General features: G+C 34.9%; 1 protein-coding gene across 1 annotated transcript; it reads left to right on the top strand.

Moving 5' to 3' along the window:
- The first annotated feature begins 5506 nt into the window (after positions 1–5506).
- On the top strand, positions 5507–19497 carry LOC135196119 (uncharacterized protein CG1161-like). Its single transcript, XM_064222585.1, has 4 exons — positions 5507–5659; positions 9990–10099; positions 12445–12559; positions 13685–19497. The coding sequence occupies exons 1-4, from the start codon at positions 5600–5602 to the stop codon at positions 13970–13972; spliced, it is 573 nt and encodes a 190-aa protein (XP_064078655.1). The 5' UTR covers positions 5507–5599; the 3' UTR covers positions 13973–19497.
- The last annotated feature ends 889 nt before the right edge of the window (positions 19498–20386 follow it).

The following is a 20386-nucleotide window of genomic DNA, read 5'->3' as shown; positions in this document are numbered from 1 at the left end:
ACTTCAATTTAGGGCACAGGTCCTCTTCTGGTTTAGTTAATGAATCTCGAGTGCCGTTGGACAACGGAACCTGCAAAAACATGACCAGTAGTAAAATATGCTCAGTTTGGTAGTTAATAAATGTAAGCTATCCATAATAGTATCAAAAAAATTTAAAGACTTAAAAGGCTAATTGCTAGCCATGAAAATTGTAAATTCTGCAAGTTGAAAAGAGCCAGTAAGTAGTAAATTTAAGATGATTCCTTAAAAATATTTGTCAAAGTAGCTTGAAGTAATTAGTAAAAATTAAATTTGACTTTCCAGTGACTTAGTCTAGTCTGGAACTGATCTGATGACCTGGTACTAAATGCTAGTTACTATTAAAATCAAAGTAAAAACGTATTGTGAAGTTAAAAGATATTAACTTATTTTAGCTAGATTTAAAAAATAGCTTTAACCTTAAGATTAAACCCACAAACCAAATAAAAGATCTAAAACCGACAAGAATTAAACCCACAAACCAAATAAAAGTTCGAGCCCACAAAGATTAAACCCACAGAATTTTTAAAGACCCAACATAAATTAAACTCACAAACCAAACTAGCTTTAAAAAATTGAGACTGCTAACACGAACTATGATAAAACTACAAGTGTTAAACCAAGTATTTAAACTAAAGACTCCATATTTAAAGAGACTTCCCTTCAGGCTAGCCTGCTTTTAGAAAGACACTGTACCTACATTTAATTCGCCCACAGCTCTCTATTTTTATCTTAACAATGATTACTGATCACGAAGATCAGTAATTAACTAATCCATCCCTACACAGACAAGGAATCTTATACTAATCCTTAGTGCCCACAGTTAAGATTATTATGGAATTTTACTTATCCTTACTGCCTACAAGGAGGCACTGCAATATAGGACTAGAAACTCCTATTTTGAGGCTTTTATTAACCAAGTTATGAATTTGGAAGTTACACTATCGATTACTAGTAGTACCAATTCTGACACTTTACTTAAAACCAAGCTAATTCACAACAATAAATGGCAAGCCCCCCATCGACTCGCGACAGACCAATTGGTCTATCACGAGTCCAAGGAGATTCTCCCCCCTCCAGGGGCTCTGCCCCTGAAGGGGGGAGAGTAGCTTGCAGATTATAAGTTGAAAGAATAAAGAAACCATCTTACCTTCATATTCTGAAGGGAAAATATTTACCAACCAGTCCTGGAACACCAGCAGGTCGAGAACTATCGTAGATCAGTCGGTTAAAGACCAGAGCTATCGTAGATCAGTCGGTTAAAGACCAGAGCTATCGTAGATCACTGGGTTGAAGACCAGTGCTATCGTAGATCACTGGGTTGAAGACCAGTGCTATCGTAGATCACTGGGTTGAAGACCAGTGCTATCGTAGATCACTGTGGTTGAGACCAGTATCTATCGTGATCAATGGGTTGAAGACCAGTGCTATCGTAGATCACTGGGTTGAAGACCAGTGCTATCGTAGATCACTGGGTTGAAGACCAGAGCTATCGTAGATCACTGGGTTGAAGACCAGTGCTATCGTAGACCAGAGTTGAAGCTAGTAGGTACTATAGATCATAAAGTTTAAAATAGCACTATCGTAGATCATCGGTTTGGAGACTATCGTAGACCATCGGAACTAGTACGTTTATTAAAACTATTTCGTACCAAGTGGACAATCTATACTCCAGGAACCTGAAGTGGAATTCGGAATTTTAACAAATAAAAGGTAAAATCCACTTGAAACTTAAAATTGCAAAAACGTAAAACACCCGAAAAAATCTTAAAACTTACACAAATAACGAATAAACAAACTGTCAACCGACAAAGTTAAAAATTATACTTACTAAGGAGACCGAGCAATTCGACAAGACGAAAAATGACCAAGTGTTAAAACCGACACCTCCACACAAAAGATACCAAAACCCGTTAGTTTTCGACACCTGACACGAGACACTTTTCTTCGCGACGACCTGTTACCGAAAGACTTTTCACAGTTATTCAGTGAACGAAGGTGTTGAAAGTTCCTGACGTAAAAAAAAGGAACGCTCATCGATAAGGATAACGGAATTTGTAAAAGGATCTTTTCCGACGAAAGGAGCTTTTAATTTACCGATCGGTAGGTGGCGGTATTTAGACTTGGTCTTTGTTATAATCAATGCGAAATTCTTGTCGATATTTCCGCGTATTTTCTCAGAATTTACCGCATTATTATTATTATTATTATTATTATTATTATTATTATTATTATTATTATTATTATTATTATTATTATTATTATTATTATTATTATTATTATTATTATTATTATTATTATTATAAATAAAATATACACGAAACTAATGTACCAATTCTATAATTAGCAAAATCTACTATTCTCGAATGTATATAGCTACTATATTCATATGAATTCAGGAAAACGACGGTATTAGTAATTAGCAACCCTGTATTTGGAATTAGAGCAAAATTTTGCTATATGCAAATGTATCACATACTGTAATGCAAATCTCCTCACAAACCTTATGTTCAAACACTATAGCCTATAGTTTCTATTAACGATTTTTAATTTCAAATAAAAATATTCCAGTCGCGTAAATATATCAAAATAGCACATAAAATCATCAGTAACGTAAAATTTATAGTAAATAACTACTATAGTTTCAGTCACTCTCAATAAGTCATTTGTTTTACAAACCTGCAACCATATCCATTAATTTCTCAGCTCTATATCAAGGTTGTAAAAGTAACGAGAAGGGAAATTTCAACTGGGGCGGGGGGGAGGGGGGTTGGCCTGCAAGGGGTGGCAAGCATCTCATCTGACTAGAGGGGCAAAGCCCCCCTTGCTCCCCTCCCCATAGCGACGCCACTGTTCCTTACTTTGAGAGAACTTATATTTGCACTGGACTAAGCAACATAGGTCTAAAGGGTCGTAGTACTACCTTCTGTTTTACCCAATAAAAGTCCTAAATCTAAAGCCGTTTATCATATCATATATGAAAATAGTGCATTTTGACTTTTTATCGTGATATTCCTTCGAAAAATGTGTTTATATACTTGTATACAAACAAAACATGGCCAAGTTTTCCTTTTGGAGAAAAAGGCCGAGTATAAAGCTAAGTACTCCCATAGGCCTATACGTGACTAGTACAGAAAAGCACTCCTTTTATATGACCATCGAAAACATAACCACTCCCTGGGAACAAGTATATATAAGTGCTCTAGAATGCTGTAATATTGCGCTTGCAAGTTCAACCTTAAACGCATTATAGATTGTTTAAAAATGCTATTATTGACTAAAATCTATAAAACCTTTCTTTCCGCATATTTTCATGTGGGAGTTTAACATTTTCTCTTCTACATCCGATCATTAGTTTTATTTGTGTTTATTCTATTAACTCTCAGCTGTTTGTGTATAAGTATAAACACAAGTAGTTATGACAAAAATTTTTAAAGAATGGTTTCAGTATGTTGAGCCAATCTAGGTCCCTTTGAAATATGTAAGAGCTTACCCTGAAACTTGAAATAGAAAACTTTACATAATAGAAAACGGACATACTTTTCGACCAAAACTTAAATTTCTAATGGACTTGATAAATATATCCAAGGAATTCTTTGTGCTCTTACATAATGCTATGTAAAATTAATAATAATTAACTAGCTAGTTTATAATACTACTGTTTTACGTGTTTTCAGAACCCCTTAGGATATAATTATACCACCAATTCTTCAATTCTTATCTATATTCTATACCTGTGAGCTTTTCCAGATTGTCTTATATGGGAATTTGTTTAAACATCATATCTATATATTTCACAATTTTAACATAATTTCAGTTAAATACTGAGGCAAAACTGAATACTACTACATCGCCTCTCTAGTTCGGTATAGCTATGAGTTTAAACACGCAAAATGGGGAAGAATGTAAACAAAAAAAAGTAAATATAAAAATAAATTAAAAAAAAAACTTATACATAAACGAAAACATATAGAAACAGGCAGCGTTGGGAGTCTTCAGTTCTACCCCAGACGTGAATAAGCTTTAAAAAAAAAGATAAAATATGCTAAAAATAACTTTAGCATTTAGCATTGAAACGATTCACGGATTAAATAATGTAATATATATATATATATATATATATATATATATATATATATATATATATGTGTGTGTGTGTGTGTGTGTGTGTGTGTGTGTGTGTGCGTGTGTGTGTGTGTGTGTGTGTGTGTGTGTGTGTGTGTGTGTGTGTGTGTATCAACTACTGGGAGGTAAACTAATAAAATTTTAGACTTAAACGTATAGTTTGGGAGTGGAAAACCAGATTAATAAAAATAAATAAGCATTGCCTCTCAACAGATGTCTCATAAGAACACCTGAGGTCGACACACACACTCGCTCGCATCGGGCAAACTGAAACTGTCAAGTACGTTTTTGCTAATTATGCTAAGACATTAAAAATCTCTCTCTCTCTCTCTCTCTCCTCTCTCTCTCTCAATTCGGTCCTTCTAGTTGTTGCTAATTAAGTCACCTGATGCGCCAGGTGACACGGGCGGTTGTATATGGCCTCATTTGCATATCAATGGTAAGAGCATGCTTGTGTATAATCTTTCCCAGGATTCGAAAGGCGACCAATACTGTATAGCAATAGCTCACACAAAGATTGGATCTGTATGGTTCTGCAAATATTTATGCCAGATCATGGGAATGATTATAAAATAAATGACAAAAAAAAAATTGTCTATTCCCTGTGGTTATTTTACATTGTCGTGCCAACTACATTCCTCAATATTATAGCTAAATATAGTAATATTTAGGCACACTGTCATGTATAACAGTACATAAAAAATAGCTTTATAATTCATGTTGGTTTAGGTAATGGCAAAAATATACTAAAAGCCGCAGGGGTGGTATTAAATATTAATAACAAAAAAGGAATATATGCTTTAGAAGTAAGGACGATTATAACTTATTTTCCTGCCTCCTGTCAAAACAATAAACATTAGCAATGCTGCCAACGTTACTACAGTAAAGCTAATGTTAAAATATTTCTCATTTATATGTAGCTAGTTATCAAAAAACGTTAATAGTATTAAATTAATAAAGTAATAAGAAATTGAAATAAATGTATAAAAAAGAAAAGAATCTGCGTTCGAAGTAAAAAAAAAAAAAAAACTATTAAAATAAACAGCATTAGTAATGCTATCAAGATTACTACAGTAAAGCGATTCCTATTACATTTATCATTTATGTGCCGATAGATATAAGAAAATTAATTGTATTTATTTAATTAATGACTAATAAATTAATCTATTCACTCTGAAATATTGGTCATTTTTGCAGGTTTTATCACGTTGATTACGGTGTCCCACTTTATAATACTTATTGAATTAGTCCTTATACATTTTTCATTTATGTCTCAATTGACGAGTTAAAATTATTTTTATTAGTTTAATGAAGCATTAATTGACCAATAATGAGCCGTTTTTAATGAGAAATATATGAAAATTCGACGTTTTTAGAGCGTCGACGACGGTGCGCCACTGTAAATGTTTACTATCAACATCCCGCTGCCAAACCCCCAATCACCTGAGAGAGAGACATGGCGAAGTCCGACGTCGTCATTCTAGTTTTCCTCTCTTTCTGCGCTATAGCGAACTCGGTAATTATCCATTGGGTGTCATTTTACGTCATTTGAATCTTTATATAAATTCCTCTGTGTCTAATCAACTTTAAAATAGGTCATGCTTTTTTTTACAGACCTACTAAAAGGACCGAGGTCGACGAAGATGGACCCCCAGAAAGCCCATCTTGACCTCTGTTATTAAACTTTATTGTTTTGTTTACGATATATTTACCGATTATTCTATATTATTTGACTGTTACTATGTCTAATATTCTTTAAAATATTTTATATGCTACGTCTTTTTTTTTTTTTTTTTATCTCAAAGGGCTAGTTTTGGTTAAGCTGACGTAGCCTAGGTCACTAGAATAGGCCTAGATTGTTGAAGCGAGTATTAGCCTAACCCATAAAGGACAGACTGAATTATATATCAAACACCCCCCACTCCAGACGAGGGCAACCTTTTTTTTTTTTTCTTGGTAGTTCTAGGTAATACCTCCGTGTCTGGTATTTCTTTGGAAGTTCCAGTTTCCTATAGTATTTGGGTTGCATATTAACCCTCTTACGCCGATTGGACGTATTAAACGTCGAGTCAAATGTCGTCCCCACCGGGGGAACAAAAAAAAAGTATGCCGATTGGACGTATCATACGTCGGCTCAAAAAAGTTTTTTTAAAAATTCGCGGAAAAATACTTATAGGCCTACCAGCCGAAAACTTTTGTATCACGCGCCTTGGGGGGATGCTGGGAGTTCACGATCAAGGCGTTGTTTTGTTTACAATCGCTACGCAGGCGCGCAAGCGCGAATTTCTTTCTTATCGCACTAAAAAGTATCAGTGACACATCTCGGAAATTATTTAGTCACTTTGACATAATTATTGCACCATTTTAAATTATCCTTTACATGAAGTATTATATATGAAAATGTGCGCAATTTCATGCACAATACAACTAAAAAATACTCATGATTGTAGCTTTTATCAGTTTTGAAATATTCAATATAAATAACGATAAGTGCAAAAATTTCAACCTTAACGGTCAACTTTGACTCTACAGAAATGGTCGAGAAACGCAATTGTAAGCTAAAACTCTTACATTATAGTAATATTCAATCATTTGCCTTCATTTTGCAACAAATTGGACGTCTCTAGCACAATATTTCGATTTATGGTGAATTTATGAAAAAACTTTTTCCTTACGTTCGTGCGATAACTCTTCCGATAAATTTTTTCGTGCGATTGTCCTAATGTTTGCACCCTTTTAAATTTGCCGTTACATAAAGTTTTATATATGGAAATGTGCGCAATTTCATGCACAATACAACAAAAAACAACCCATGGTTGTAGCTTTTATCAGTTTTGAAATATTTTCATATAAATAACGTTAAGTGCAAAAATTTCAACTTTCGGTCAACTTTGACTCTACCGAAATGGTCGAAAAACGCAATTGTAAGCTAAAACTCTTATATTCTAGTAATATTCAATCATTTACCTTCATTTTGCAACGACTTGGAAGTCTCTAGCACAATATTTCGATTTATGGTGAATTTATGAAAAAAAAAAACATTACGTTCGCGCGGTAATTCCGAAAAATCAGAATTTTTTTGTGCGATTGTCGAAATGTTTGCACCATTTAAAATTAGCTGTTACATAAAGTTATATTGAAAATGTGCGTAATTTCATGTAGAATACAACTAAAAATGATTGAAGGTTGTAGCTTTTCTCTTTTTTCGAAATATTTGCATATAAATCACGATAAATAGAAAAAAAACCACGTTCGGTCAAATTTGACTCTACCGAAATAGTTGAAAAACGCAATTGTAAGCTAAAACTCTTATGGCCTAGTAATATTCTGTCATTTTTCTTCATTTTGAAACAAATTTGAAGTCTCTAAAACAATATTGTGATTTATGGTGAATTTTTGAAAAAATATATTTACCTTCACTCCGCGCGCCGATTCGCGGCCGCAAGTCTCCGAAATACTGACATGGCATTATCCTAATATTTGCTCCTTTTCATATTAGCCTTTTTATAGAGTTTCATATATCAAAATGTGCGCAAATTCATGAAAAATACAATAAAAAATAATTGAAGGTTGTAGCTTTTTCCATCTTCGAAATATGTCCATATAAAAAATATATATATTAAAATTTCGACATTCGGTCAAATTTAACTCGTCCGAAATGGTCGAAATCTGCAATTCTAATCTAAAACTCTTACAGTATCGTAATATTCAATCATTTGTCTTAATTTTGAAACAAATTGGAAGTCTCTAGAACATTATTTAGAATTACGGTGAATTTCGTACATCATTTTGTGATAATATTTTTCCGGTGTTGCTTTTATTGTTTTACAATGTATTATATATCAAAATGATCGCAATTTAGTGTACAATACAACGCAAAAAAAAAGTAACTGGTTAGCTTTGACCGTTTTCTGCACAGCGTGATTTGAATACAATTATGTATGAATTTTTTTTTTTTCGCTACCATATATCGCATTATTTACATATGATAATGATATTATTTTTCATTTCTGATGGTTGCATTTTAAACTTCAGGCAATGACAAAAAAAGGAGCCAAAAATAAACTCTTAATCTTCAAAGTACGCGCGCTGTAATTTTTGAAAAATTATTTTTTCCACTTCCGCGCTCACTCCAAACCAGGCCCGGCATACGGGAGACGTTTTGATTTTTAGGGCTCCGGCGTAAGAGGGCTAAGAAATTAGGTACCGTTAGTTTTGGCGGGTTGACTGTAACCCTCAGCGGCCAGTACTAAACACGGCGAAATGCGTTTGATGCCCTAATCTACCTACAGTGGCTGTCATATTTGCGGGAACGTTCGGTAGATCTAGGTGATAACACCGCATCGGTTATTTCTGTGGAAGTTCCAGTTTCCTTTAGCATTTGGGTTGCATATTAAGAATTTACCATTATTTGTAAATTCTTAATCATTTGTAGGGGTGTCGACTGTAATTAACCCACAGGAGCCAGTACTCAACATGGCCAAATACGTTTGACAGCCCAATCCCTAGTGGCTGTCGTACTTACGGGAACGTTCCTTGCAGTTCGTTCAGAGTTATTGCCTGGAGTTACCTTTTTTTTTTTTTTTTATAGAAAACTCATCAGTGGAAAAAGAAAGATATGCAAATGCACAAAGCATAAAAAAAATGCCTTTTTTTCTTACCTTTCATGGGAAGTTGAAAATTACTATTTATACAACCCTCTTTGGGCCTCTTTTCCAAGACTTTCTTAAGAAGATACTGATTTTACCAAGTTATATATGATTTTTCTGTCAATTTGTATTATTTCATTATGTAAAATTATCATTACAGCTCTCACAATATCGTAACGGATAAGAACTCTATTCGGTAACAAATTCTGAGGGTATTTGTTTAAAATATTAATGAGATTTACTGAGATGGGGAGATGGAGTAACTTTTTGTGAGGTATACATGTTTTTTTTTAATAGTTCTTTTCATTTTTCTTTGGAAAATCATAATTAACTGACACTATCATAAAAGATAAGAACTAAAACCAACTGCAAACCTTGGGCACATCTTGATCAGTATCCATAAAGGGGATGCACAGCCCCAGCCACCTTTAACTCAACATGACCCTCAAGCCTAAGACATACTAGGTACTAATCTGCCAGATAAAAAGGGGTTGAATCAACCAAGAACTTGGCCAAATTTCAGTTAAAATTGCTTACCTGAGAATTAATTTGTTACTTGTAATTATTATTTTTAATACCTTAACACCTCCAAATGAAGCTTTGTAGAAAACAGTTTTTCATCAGTCAGCATATTACTTAATCCTTGTGAAGCAAACTTTGAAACCATTTTAAAGAGGAACCTAACTTCTTGTTCATAAAAGTTTTACAATATGAACTACTGATGCATAATTAGACATAAAGCCGAAGGGCTGGGGTCTCTCCACGTCAGTCAAGTTATCCATCCTCATGACGATTTCTGAACAGTCTTGTTCTCTTCGGGAGCTTCATCCCTCCAAGTTGGGTGTGCCGTTGATCTTTGTAACGTAGTTTGAGCATCAGATGATCCCTACAGACTGTCTTTTTGCTAGCTTTAGCCTTAACAGTGTGTATTAAGGAGCTACATGGCCTTTTCCATTTTGTGTGGCACTTGGAGGGATGGGTTCTCTCTCGTTCTGCCTTATTCCTAAGTTCATGGGGAAAATAATTTATATATTTTTATTACAACAAATCTTTTGGGCTACCCCTGTGAGAGTTAGGCATGTTAAGTGCTGTTGTTGAAATGTATATTTTAATCATGTTAATTTAGTAATATAATTAAAAGTATAGCTTTATTACTGTATCATATGCCTAATTGCTGTGAATGTTTTCCCCCTGCAGGCCCAGAGTGAAGATAAACGATGTATATGTGTCTGCCCTAATCCTTCAAATGTCAATGGTACCAAGAGCACATGTGTCAGCTACACAAAGCATGTAGCACCAAGCAAATGGTAAGTTGTTAAAGCTTGCCTTGTTTAATTGGGTGTTTCCAATATATTGTTCCTACACAAATGTATATTACCCCAGTAGTCTGACCATTTGATAACCTTTTATTTGGCTCCTCAGAGGCATATGTCGCGGTGTTTACTTATCTGGGAAATGAGACCAGGTGTGCTAAACCTCCAATCGGTTCGAGACTTCCTCTCCTCCCACCAAAAGTGAGACTATCCTCACGTAGACCTAGACTTGTTCAACGATGAACAAATGACAAATTTTTAATTAATTTTTATTTTTCATAGCTAACAACTCTATGGTCTTAACGCAACTGCCCACCTCTTGCGACTTCTCCATGGATTCCCAGGGCTGGAAGAAACTGATGCGTCACAGCATTCTTGGGTGAAGGTTGTTTCCTCCTCTCTCACCCGAGTGGTCAAACCCCATTGCCACCAATACCTTATGCTGCAATTTTATTTTATTTTATTTTTTTTTTTTTACCAGTTTCCAGCTGGCTCTAGAAGATTTATCCTCATGTTGATCTGTAGCCTATGTTTGCCTGTTCTAAACCTGGACTGCATTGCCAGTGTAGTAATCTGTGCACATGGACAACTTAGGTCAATAAACCCTTAAGTATAAAAAAAAAAAAAACACCATTTAACACTAGCATAAATTGAAACCAGTAAACTTATTTTTCTATGTAAATAATTCTATACAGTACTGAAATTCCTAAGTATGGGTGGGCTTCTCAGCCCATTAAACCTGTAGTGTCAGTTTGTCACTATTCACAAAGGGGACTTTATTGTCTGTGAAACTGAAGGATGTGTTTTGTCAGGTCCTTATTAATTGATCGTTCAGGAAATTTCTGTAGGCCTTGTGGCAGGGAAATATCTTTCAGCTCTGAACTTGGCCTCGAGTATTAATCCACCTTTTGGCTCCAGTTGCTGTTTGGACCTACAGGGCTTAAGATTAATGGTGATGGTACCCTCAGCCCAGAGTTGTACAGACATTTCCAGTCTCTTCAATCTGTGCCAATACTAAGGGGTAGTCATCTGCTAGGGTAAGTATGATCTAAAACCATCAAAAAGGGGATTGATTTAGGCATACCAGCTGCCATAGTCCCACAACAGAGTGAAGAGGCTACAGTCACCTTTTGAAGGAGTTCAGTACAATCCCACTTCCCCCTGGGAAGTTATGACTAAAAGTAATAAGGGCACCTAATGTCAGGAGAAGCTTTTGGACAAGATCTCTAACTCCAGCTTAAAAGATTTGGACCGCTTTTACTCAGGCAGCTAGTTTTCCCATTCCAACCACTCAAGGATTTGTGGTAGGCCTCTGTTTATGGGAAAATGCTAAAACTTTCCCTGGGAATTCCTGTTGTGCCACCAGCTCCAGAGCTGACTATTCACAGATACTTCAGGATAGGGATGGAACCCCTGATTTTGACTTGGCATCAGTATTGTGGTCCTTTGAAAACAGAAGCCTGCACATTTCAGACATGGACGAAACCCAAGACCGTTAAAAGGGTAGTGTTTGCTTGTTCTCATCTACTGGCCAAGTTAAGATGAAATGCTCTCACAGTCTCTTTCTGGATGAAATTTACTGTAATTAAACAGATACTGCAGAGACCCTAATATCTGAAGGTTAAGTTAGGGGTGGTAATGTATGAATGGCTTCACTGGACAACATTGCTCGTGGTGTGGTCAGAATAGGAATGCCCGAGATGGAAAATCACTTTATTTAACTAGGAATGACTTCCAACCCCACTAGCTGGATGTATTATGTACCCTCATTTCTTCAAAGCTCTGGAATGACATGATACAAAAGCCAGGTGCCCACTTGGAAGAAAAATGTTAACTCGTCTTTCTAGGATAATTCCACTTTTCAGCCAAGTTCTGAAGCATTTACAGGCAGTCCCCGGGTTACGGACCGGGGGGTTCCGTTCTTGAGACCCGTTGTAAGCTGGAACATCGTCAAAAATCCTAAGAAAACCTTACTTTTAATGCTTTGGGCGCATTGAAAACCAACTATGTATTGATTATTTTGCATTTTTGGTGTCATATTTCTTGTGCCAGATGAGCGTTGTAGGCGTCGTAACCCTAGAACATGTGTCGTAACCCTGGAAATAATTTCTGATGAATATAATTGAAAAGCGCCTTAACCTCGGAACGTCGTAAGCTGAACCCGTCGTAACCCGGGGACTGCCTATACATGATATACTCTAAGTAAAATACTCCCATTTGTAGGATATGATTATTTTAAGTTTTGTATAATCTGTAGCCGTATTGTAATGAGAATGTTCTGCTTTAATCCCGTTTATTTTTTGTTCTTAAAGTGACAATCTTTTTTATTGACATTTCAGTGACTGCGAGAATGTAGTGCTCCCGAAAATTCCGAAAAACATAGAGCCGAATGGACAAGAGTTTTGTGCCCAGTGCGAGTGCAAGTATGAGAGTCGTAACAGCACCACTATCAAGGTAAAACTTTTGTGTCTTGAAATATATTAATGTTGCTTTCTGTCATGAGTTATTTTGATGTCTTTTCATAAATCACTTAATGGTAATTATGTGTTGGCAACATTTTTGGATGGCAACCCACTGACCTTATCTGGCCCAAGAAAACATAAATATGTGTGAAGAGTAGCCCTCTCAGTGTTACACTAGGTAAGGCAGAATCACTCCTTAGTGAATAGCTTTCACCCAGTCTTATCAGAGGTGTACACAGAATAAAGCCTTCCAAATATGAGAATAGCATTTTATACAAGGACATACAAGACCAACAAAAGGCACATTTAACAAGAGGGAAGAAAGAAGTCATAAAACGGCCAAATTTTGCAGAGCAGATATAGAAGTTTGAGGTAACCTAACACCCGAAATGTTGGCAAGTGACACCCGAAATGTTGGCAAGTGTGAAGTTTCAGTTAGATGTTGATCAAAAGTCTTTCAGCGCCAAAAAGTAGTTTGTTTGTCTAAAACACGAAGGATATTTCAGATCTAAATTGACAGATAAGGTAAGGAAATTGTTCATATAGAATACTAAGTGAAACACATAGATTTTTCATCTCGCCTTGCCTGTGGAATGGGTTGCCCACAAAGGTCATATAATAGATAAAATCTAAACTTTGTCAATATAAAAAAGCCTTTGTACCAGGCCTGCAAGAGCTAAATAAATTATTATGGAGCCATATAAATATTGCATGAACTTACAGTGGCAGAGTTGAATTTACATTTATACCAGTGTGTGGATTTCACACTGTGCACAAAATGCCATGTAAAAGTAATGGATGTGTTGAAAAAAGTTAATTTTTGTCTTTAAAAATGGCATATGTAATGAGTCATACAGTTTACACGATGTAAATTCTAGATTTTTGTCGGTTTCAATTTTGGAATGATGCAGAAACATAATCCAGTTGTTAGTTCACCTCAGGGAATACATTTATATATCATTTTGGACTAGTATTCAGTATTTGAAATCATTTTTTATAAGGTGCTTTCATTTTTTCCATTAACCTACAGTAAGCCCTTGACTGTGTACTGTTTTGTGTGTGTAACGAGTCACAGGGATTTAAACGCAAGTCATCATATAATTACTTTGTTTTTCAGGTTGTTGTCATTTTGGTACTCTGGATAATCTCCCTGTTGGTGGTCTACATGTTGTTCCTCCTCTGTCTCGATCCACTGCTGAACAAGAGGCGCTCGCAGCCGTCATACCAAGAGCACACCAATGAAGAGGAGGAAGCTGGAGCCATAGAGGGGGCACCTGGAATGGCACAGCCTTTACGCGTAAGACCTAACGTCCTCGGCAGAGTAGGCCACCAGCAAGACAAGTGGAAACGGCAGGTGCAAGAGCAGCGCCGCAACATTTATGACAGGCACACCATGCTCAACTAGTGTAGAGTAATTGATGGTATAGTACCATAGGTCTTTGTGTTCAGTTCAATGTTTAGATACAGGCAGTGTTTATTCTATGCCAGCTTGTTTTGTTCTCTGTTAAGAAGGAAATGAATGCAGACTATCCATTGCTTGGGATATTGTAAAAGCATGGAGTCTGCGGTTTGTTAATATGAAAGTACAGTCAACTCTCGTTGTCCGCGCCTAATTAGTTTCAGAAAATGGTCGTGGATATCAAAATCATGGTTATGAAACACACATTTCCCATAAGGATTAATGGTAAACCAATGTAATATAGACCTAACGCCAAAGTTTTATTTATGCATTACCTAAATGGACTCTACTAACTTGAAATAAATACGTACAAGTTGTCTCTTACTTACGATGGGGTTAGGTTCCAAAAAACCCATCGTTTGTTGAAAAAAAGTGTATCTCGAATATAGCCTAGCCTACACTAGGGTAATTGGTACCATCTTCACATATATACCTAGCCTACACTATACAGTTTAGTTACTCGGTGCATATATGGTGTAGAAATTATTGATATCAGTTAATTCTCTCAGTTCAATGAATATTGACTAATGATAATTCAGTACAAAGAGAAATTGAATAAAATTAACAAGAGTTAGCCTTGCGTACATTACAATAATCGAATGTATGTACAGTAGCCTAGCCTACAGTATACTCGGTTATTATTGGCTAATTCTGGAGGTTCAGTGCATTCTAATGATGATAATGCAGTTCAGAAAGAAATTGAACACGAAACGAGAATCAGATTGTATAATAAAGAAATTGAACAAGAAACGTGAATCAGATTCGGTAGGACTTCCGCATAATTGAACGGTGTCAGGCTTGGTGATAGCTACGTATAATTATAAAATACAAATATGAATCTTTTTCCATGAAGTTTTTAAAGTTATACATTACTTCGCTTTATCCAGTTATATTTTATGTATCTTCATATCATATTATACTATACAATACTAACATAGTGGTCAATTTTTTGTTTTGGAAATCAGCTGATGGTGAATACGAGTTTATTTTGCCGTATTCAACTCTGTTCTCAGTGTATGTTCTTGCTCCTAGTTAGCATAAATGAATATCTATAAACTTTACTTATAGGGGACAAAGTCATTTTTCGTTATATGACAATGTTTTTAAGACTAAATTTGACTTAAAAATACATCTCATTGTGAACTAATTATTTTTTTGTTAATAGCCTGCGTAATAATCCACCGATTCCATTAGTTATGTTCACTTGTTTTCATTGTAAAACAAGCTTTACGCTATTTATCTTTTGTCAATGTGCAAACAACAGTTAAATGTGCTCTTTGAATCATGCCCAGTAGTTTTGAGTAAAATAATTTTCTCTCGGGTTTTATCTAAGGTTGTATTTGAATTCGTATCAAAGTTTGGGAGTTTTATCCATGCCTGAATATTATTTTATCAGTTTCAGCTACAACTGTCTGTTTAAATTTAACAGTATATTGCCTTGATGATGTCACAGCAAGTAAAGTTATCACATAAAATTATATCAGTCCTATTCTACATAATATCATTTATAACACAACTATGGTAATTGTTTACTATCGTACAATGGTTGAAATACAGGCAAAACGGATGTTGTTGTTATCTCATTTGGTTGTACTTAGCAAAAAAATTGTTTCTTGTTTGGTTGCTCATGGCTGTAAACATTTATGCAACAGGTATAACATTAAAACAATACTTTCATCATTCTCTTTACCTTTTTTAACTTAATTTAACTTAGAAGATGGCATAAAGATATGGGGGTAAAGAAGGTAGGTGATTGTAATTTGGCCTCTCTCAAGTTTAATATTTAATAATTCGGCAGGATAATTTGTAAACAAAATACACATAGCATTATTGGAAATACTGGGCGTTTTAATCACGTACACAGTTTTGAGCACAATTTTTAGGTATTGAACTGCGCTATTCAGCAATTTTTCGTGATAAAATTTGTAGATGCATATTCAGCGATTTTTGGCGTTTACAAAATTTATAGTTTAATTTACCTTTATTGCGTTGTACCAAATTCGTGATTATCAAACACGGATAACGAGAGTTTACTGTAATTTAACAAAATATGGTTTAAATTGATTAAAAAACTTCTTATTTATTAATAATTGCTTTGCTGTATATGTAAATGGATGTTAATTATGAATATCATAACTGTATAATATATAGTATATATATATGTATGAATGCATGTGCTCGAGTACACTGCATTTGTACTACTTATTAATGGTCTTCATAAGGTGAAGAATTTTTATTTCAGACTTTGCGCAAGTGATCAGGTCTTTCATTGTAATAACAGATTGGCATCTTGTTGGTGATCTGAAATTTTGAGGGATTGAAGTGGTTTCACTTGTTAATTTTTTTTTTTCATACAGAAAATCATAGATTTTCTCTCGAGTGCACTTGAAAAGACGTAATGTAGTTATGTTCGTGTAGGAACCAACTAGTTAATCCTATTTATTGTGCATAGAGCATCTTGGATTTAAGACGTCAGAAGACTATAATTGTAAATTTTGCTTACACTTTTGTCAAGTGTCAGAACGAGGGACATCTGGTAAATATATTTTATTTTTAAACCACTTACTCCTTCAGGCCAGCCATGGGAGTTTGGGATCTCAACCTAGTGGTCTGGTTATACTTGTGATAATAATGGTAATTAAAACTTTTCTGTATCACTTGACAAAAAGCATACAGACATCTTATATAAAAACTAATTTGCTTTGTATTGCACATTATTACATATAGGTATTGTAAGAGACAATTTGCAAATTTCCCAGAAATTAAGTATTGTGCTGAATCTAAGATGCTCTTCAATTTTTACCAAGTCATTTTTATAGTTGAAAGGTTTTTATTACACTCCTGTAAACAAGGCAGAAATAGTAATTTGTAGTGTAGTTGCTTAAAGCACCCAGCCGTATTTTTATTATATTATTATTGTACGTATACTCTTCCGATTACAATATCTTAATTCCAAAGAATTTTGGAGTTATGATGTAAAAGATTCATCTAAATATTTTTTAAATACTGCGTTGTACAGTTTGCAGCAGTAAAGATATTTTAACTACTGTATAAGCAGAGAATTTTGTATTGACAGTCAGCCATCATAGATCCTAAACACCCTACACCTAGAGAATTGCATCAGTGTGCATTGTGGTTGATGTAACACATCTTTGAAATTATTGGTTTCATGAGTGGGTGTCATTCATGAAATACGTAGTTCTTATTCATACAGCGCTGCTAATTCCCCAACTCTCATTCCATATGTGGTTCATAGTCCCACATTAAGAGACAGCTGAAGAACTGTATTGTTTTCAAATTGGCATTGGTGTATAGACACAGCAGAATTGACTTCCCCCATATGTGAATGAAGTACTGAGTACTCCAGTCAGAATTATTATGTTCAGACATTTCTGAGTTTTCAGAAAATTTTTAATATATGTAAGAAAATTTCACCAGGTTTGATAGCTCTGTATGTTCCCATGCATTTACAAATTGATTTCGTAAAAGATAATTAATAGACATTTTAATCTAAATTAATATGATAGCTCTGGATGTTCCTCTGCATTTACAGATCGATTTCTTAAAGACAATTAATAAAGACATTTTAATCTAAATTAACATATCACTTTTTGATTAACATGTATTGTTTTCCCTAGAGGTAAGTTGATATGCCATTGAATATTAGAAATTTACTGTCAGTTCGCTGAAATTTTTAAAATTTACAGTGTCTACTGTCCAAGTCTACTATAGAACATTGCCATGATGTGCACAAGGTTATCCAAGGTAAACCATGTGAGAAAGAGAGTAAAACACACACACATCCATGAGACAAATTCTTAGAACAGGAAAAAGGGCAGTAATGATTTCTGCTTCTCACTTTATGAGTAGAAAGTTGGCAGCCCTGTTATATAAGTAGTATTTATTAATATTGGAAAACAAACATTTCATACCAGCCCTGTGAGAGCCAATGATTATTTTACCTCAGTGGTAAGGTTACTGTTTCATGTTTGTATAAAATGTATCTGTATTTGGCAAAGCCTTTATAAAGTATTTGCCAGGTACATAGCTTAATCTGAGTGCATAGCTGCTCTTAGTTAGGTTATTTAGTGTTTGTTAAGGTGAAAGGACCATCCCTAACGGTGGAAAACTAGTAGTGCCATTTTAATTGATAAATTATAGTTTTACTACTTAACTGATAAATTATGGAATTTTACTATTTAATCGATAAATTGTGGAGTTTTACCATAGTCATAAACTGAAGTTAATATCTACTGGGAATAGTTACTCCCGTAAATTTTTATTTGCAATTTCAAAAAGATTCTAGTCTTGGTCTCTGGGCAAGGTGATAATTACATTTATTTTAAAAATTCCATAATTATGTTATATAATTTTTTTATGGCTAGTGAGAAATGAGAAAGTTTCAGATGAATAAGGGGTACAGCAATGATCTTAACTCGGGATGGGAGTGCTTTTAAATAATTTAAAAAGTGATCATTTTAAATGTTCTATACTGTAAATGAAAGTTGACCCATTATATTGGTAACTGCTGTATTGTATTTGGTTTCATTGTTGGTAGCCAGAAGACTAAAACTACCAAGTACAACTGTTTGTGTTGTGAAAAAAAAGTTTTGAACAAATTGGAAATGCTAATTGCCTGGTGAAAGTACCTAATCTGCCTGAAAAGTGATTGCAATCATAGATGGAATGCCCATAATCGTCAGTCCTCAAGTCTCCATTTCCTTTTGTGTTTGTCAAAACGAATCCAAGCACATAACTTCTGTATGTAGTAATGTATCTATATTTGTTATTTACTGTTCTTCTTCTGTTTGTTTGTGATATCTATTTTAATCAACAAGTGTTTTTATACTTGAAGAAAGCTTTAATCATTCCGATTGGCAGAAAACTGTTTAGAAGGCCTTAAAGATTTAATGAACTGAATTGAATATATAGAATTTAGGCCAAAGGCCAAGCACTAGGACCTACGAGGTTATTCAGCTCTAAAATGGAAACTGACCGTATAAAAGGTTTGTAAGGTGTAACAGGAGGAAGACCTCAAAGCAGTTGCACTCTCAATCAATTGTTGGAAGAGGGTGGAGAGTAAGATGGAAGAAAGAGAATATGAAAGAGGTACAGTAAAAGGAACAAAAGGGGTTGCAACTAGGGACTGAAGACACTATGCAAAGAACCTTCAGCATGAGGTGCATTGTAACATGAAATTGCAAGGCAGTTGATTGAGATTTGCATGAGTTTTGTTGTTTAAAAATACCTGTCATACTTTCATTAACCATGATTTATATATCAGAAGTTGTTCAGCAAATAATTAGTACATAAAGCAAATGCTACCGATATTGAAATTTAAGTACTGTATTTTTTACTACCATTTTCATGTACATTGTCTTGCAGGTACCGTTGTCAAAACTTTTTTTTTTTATAGAAGATAGGCACAGCTGTGGAATTCCATTAATAAAAAATATATGTAATCTTAGCTTTATGGAATTTTTTTTAATCCTAGCAGTATGTAGTTCCATTTTGTTTTCTTGCTATGGGTCAAGCTGTTTATTAGAATTTTAATGAATATTACATCAGGGATTTGGTGAGTTGAAGTGGAAGGATTGGAAACTGGAATAGTTTTCAAAATGTAGTCTGGATATCTCAAATTTTGAATAAAATTTATCTTCAGTTTGTTCATATACGGAACAAACCTTCGGTCTTAACATTAGGATTTACTAGAGCCAAGCTGGAAACCAGTAGAATTAAAATTACACTTGTGAGATCCAGGGACTATTGGCATCTATACCAGGTCACGGGGCATGTATACCCAGAATGCCCACGGCTACCTGTGACCCACCAGTTATTTTCCTACCGCCTTTAAGATAAGCCGTGTTTACTGTATCTGATTTAAAGCCGTTTTTTCAGTTTGCCCGTTTTTTATCATTTCTTTTTTCATTTCTTATTACTTTTTTCTTTCTCCGAGTGTGCTCAGTGTGAGTGAAGAGTGTATAAGTGGTATGATGGAGATTTTTGCCTCAACATCGGGATCGTCTGCCGTTTCGAAAGGAGACAAAGGAAATGCCCAGGACTTGGTGGCTTTCCATGTTCTAGATTTCTAACTTCGGTGTCGAGGGATCCTCATCCAACGTGTAGTAGGTGCAGGGAAAACGTATGTACGGTTACTAATCTATGTTCTGTTTGTCGCGGTTGGTCGGTGGAACAGTGGAAAAAGTTCTATGAGAAAGGCCAATACAAAAGGAAGGTGGTGACGCCATCTTTGGATGACCAAACCTTACCGGCTTCTTTTGTATCGGCAATAAACCAGGTTGCTCCATATGTTTCACCACCTGCTTTTGATTTGTCCCATACCCCTTCGGTTTCACCTAG

Source organism: Macrobrachium nipponense, chromosome 17, assembly GCF_015104395.2.
Source record: "Macrobrachium nipponense isolate FS-2020 chromosome 17, ASM1510439v2, whole genome shotgun sequence".
NCBI classification, from domain to species: Eukaryota; Metazoa; Arthropoda; class Malacostraca; order Decapoda; family Palaemonidae; genus Macrobrachium; species Macrobrachium nipponense.
Note: the sequence above shows the minus strand (reverse complement) of the source record. Positions and strands in the feature narration are given on the sequence as shown.

Coding starts and splice junctions, on each gene's coding strand:
- LOC135196119 (XM_064222585.1), top strand. CDS start 5,600: ATGGCGAAGTCCGACGTCGTCATTCTAGTTTTCCTCTCTTTCTGCGCT. Junction 10,100..12,444: donor CATGTAGCACCAAGCAAATG/GTAAGTTGTTAA, acceptor TTGACATTTCAG/TGACTGCGAGAATGTAGTGC. Junction 12,560..13,684: donor GTAACAGCACCACTATCAAG/GTAAAACTTTTG, acceptor TTTGTTTTTCAG/GTTGTTGTCATTTTGGTACT.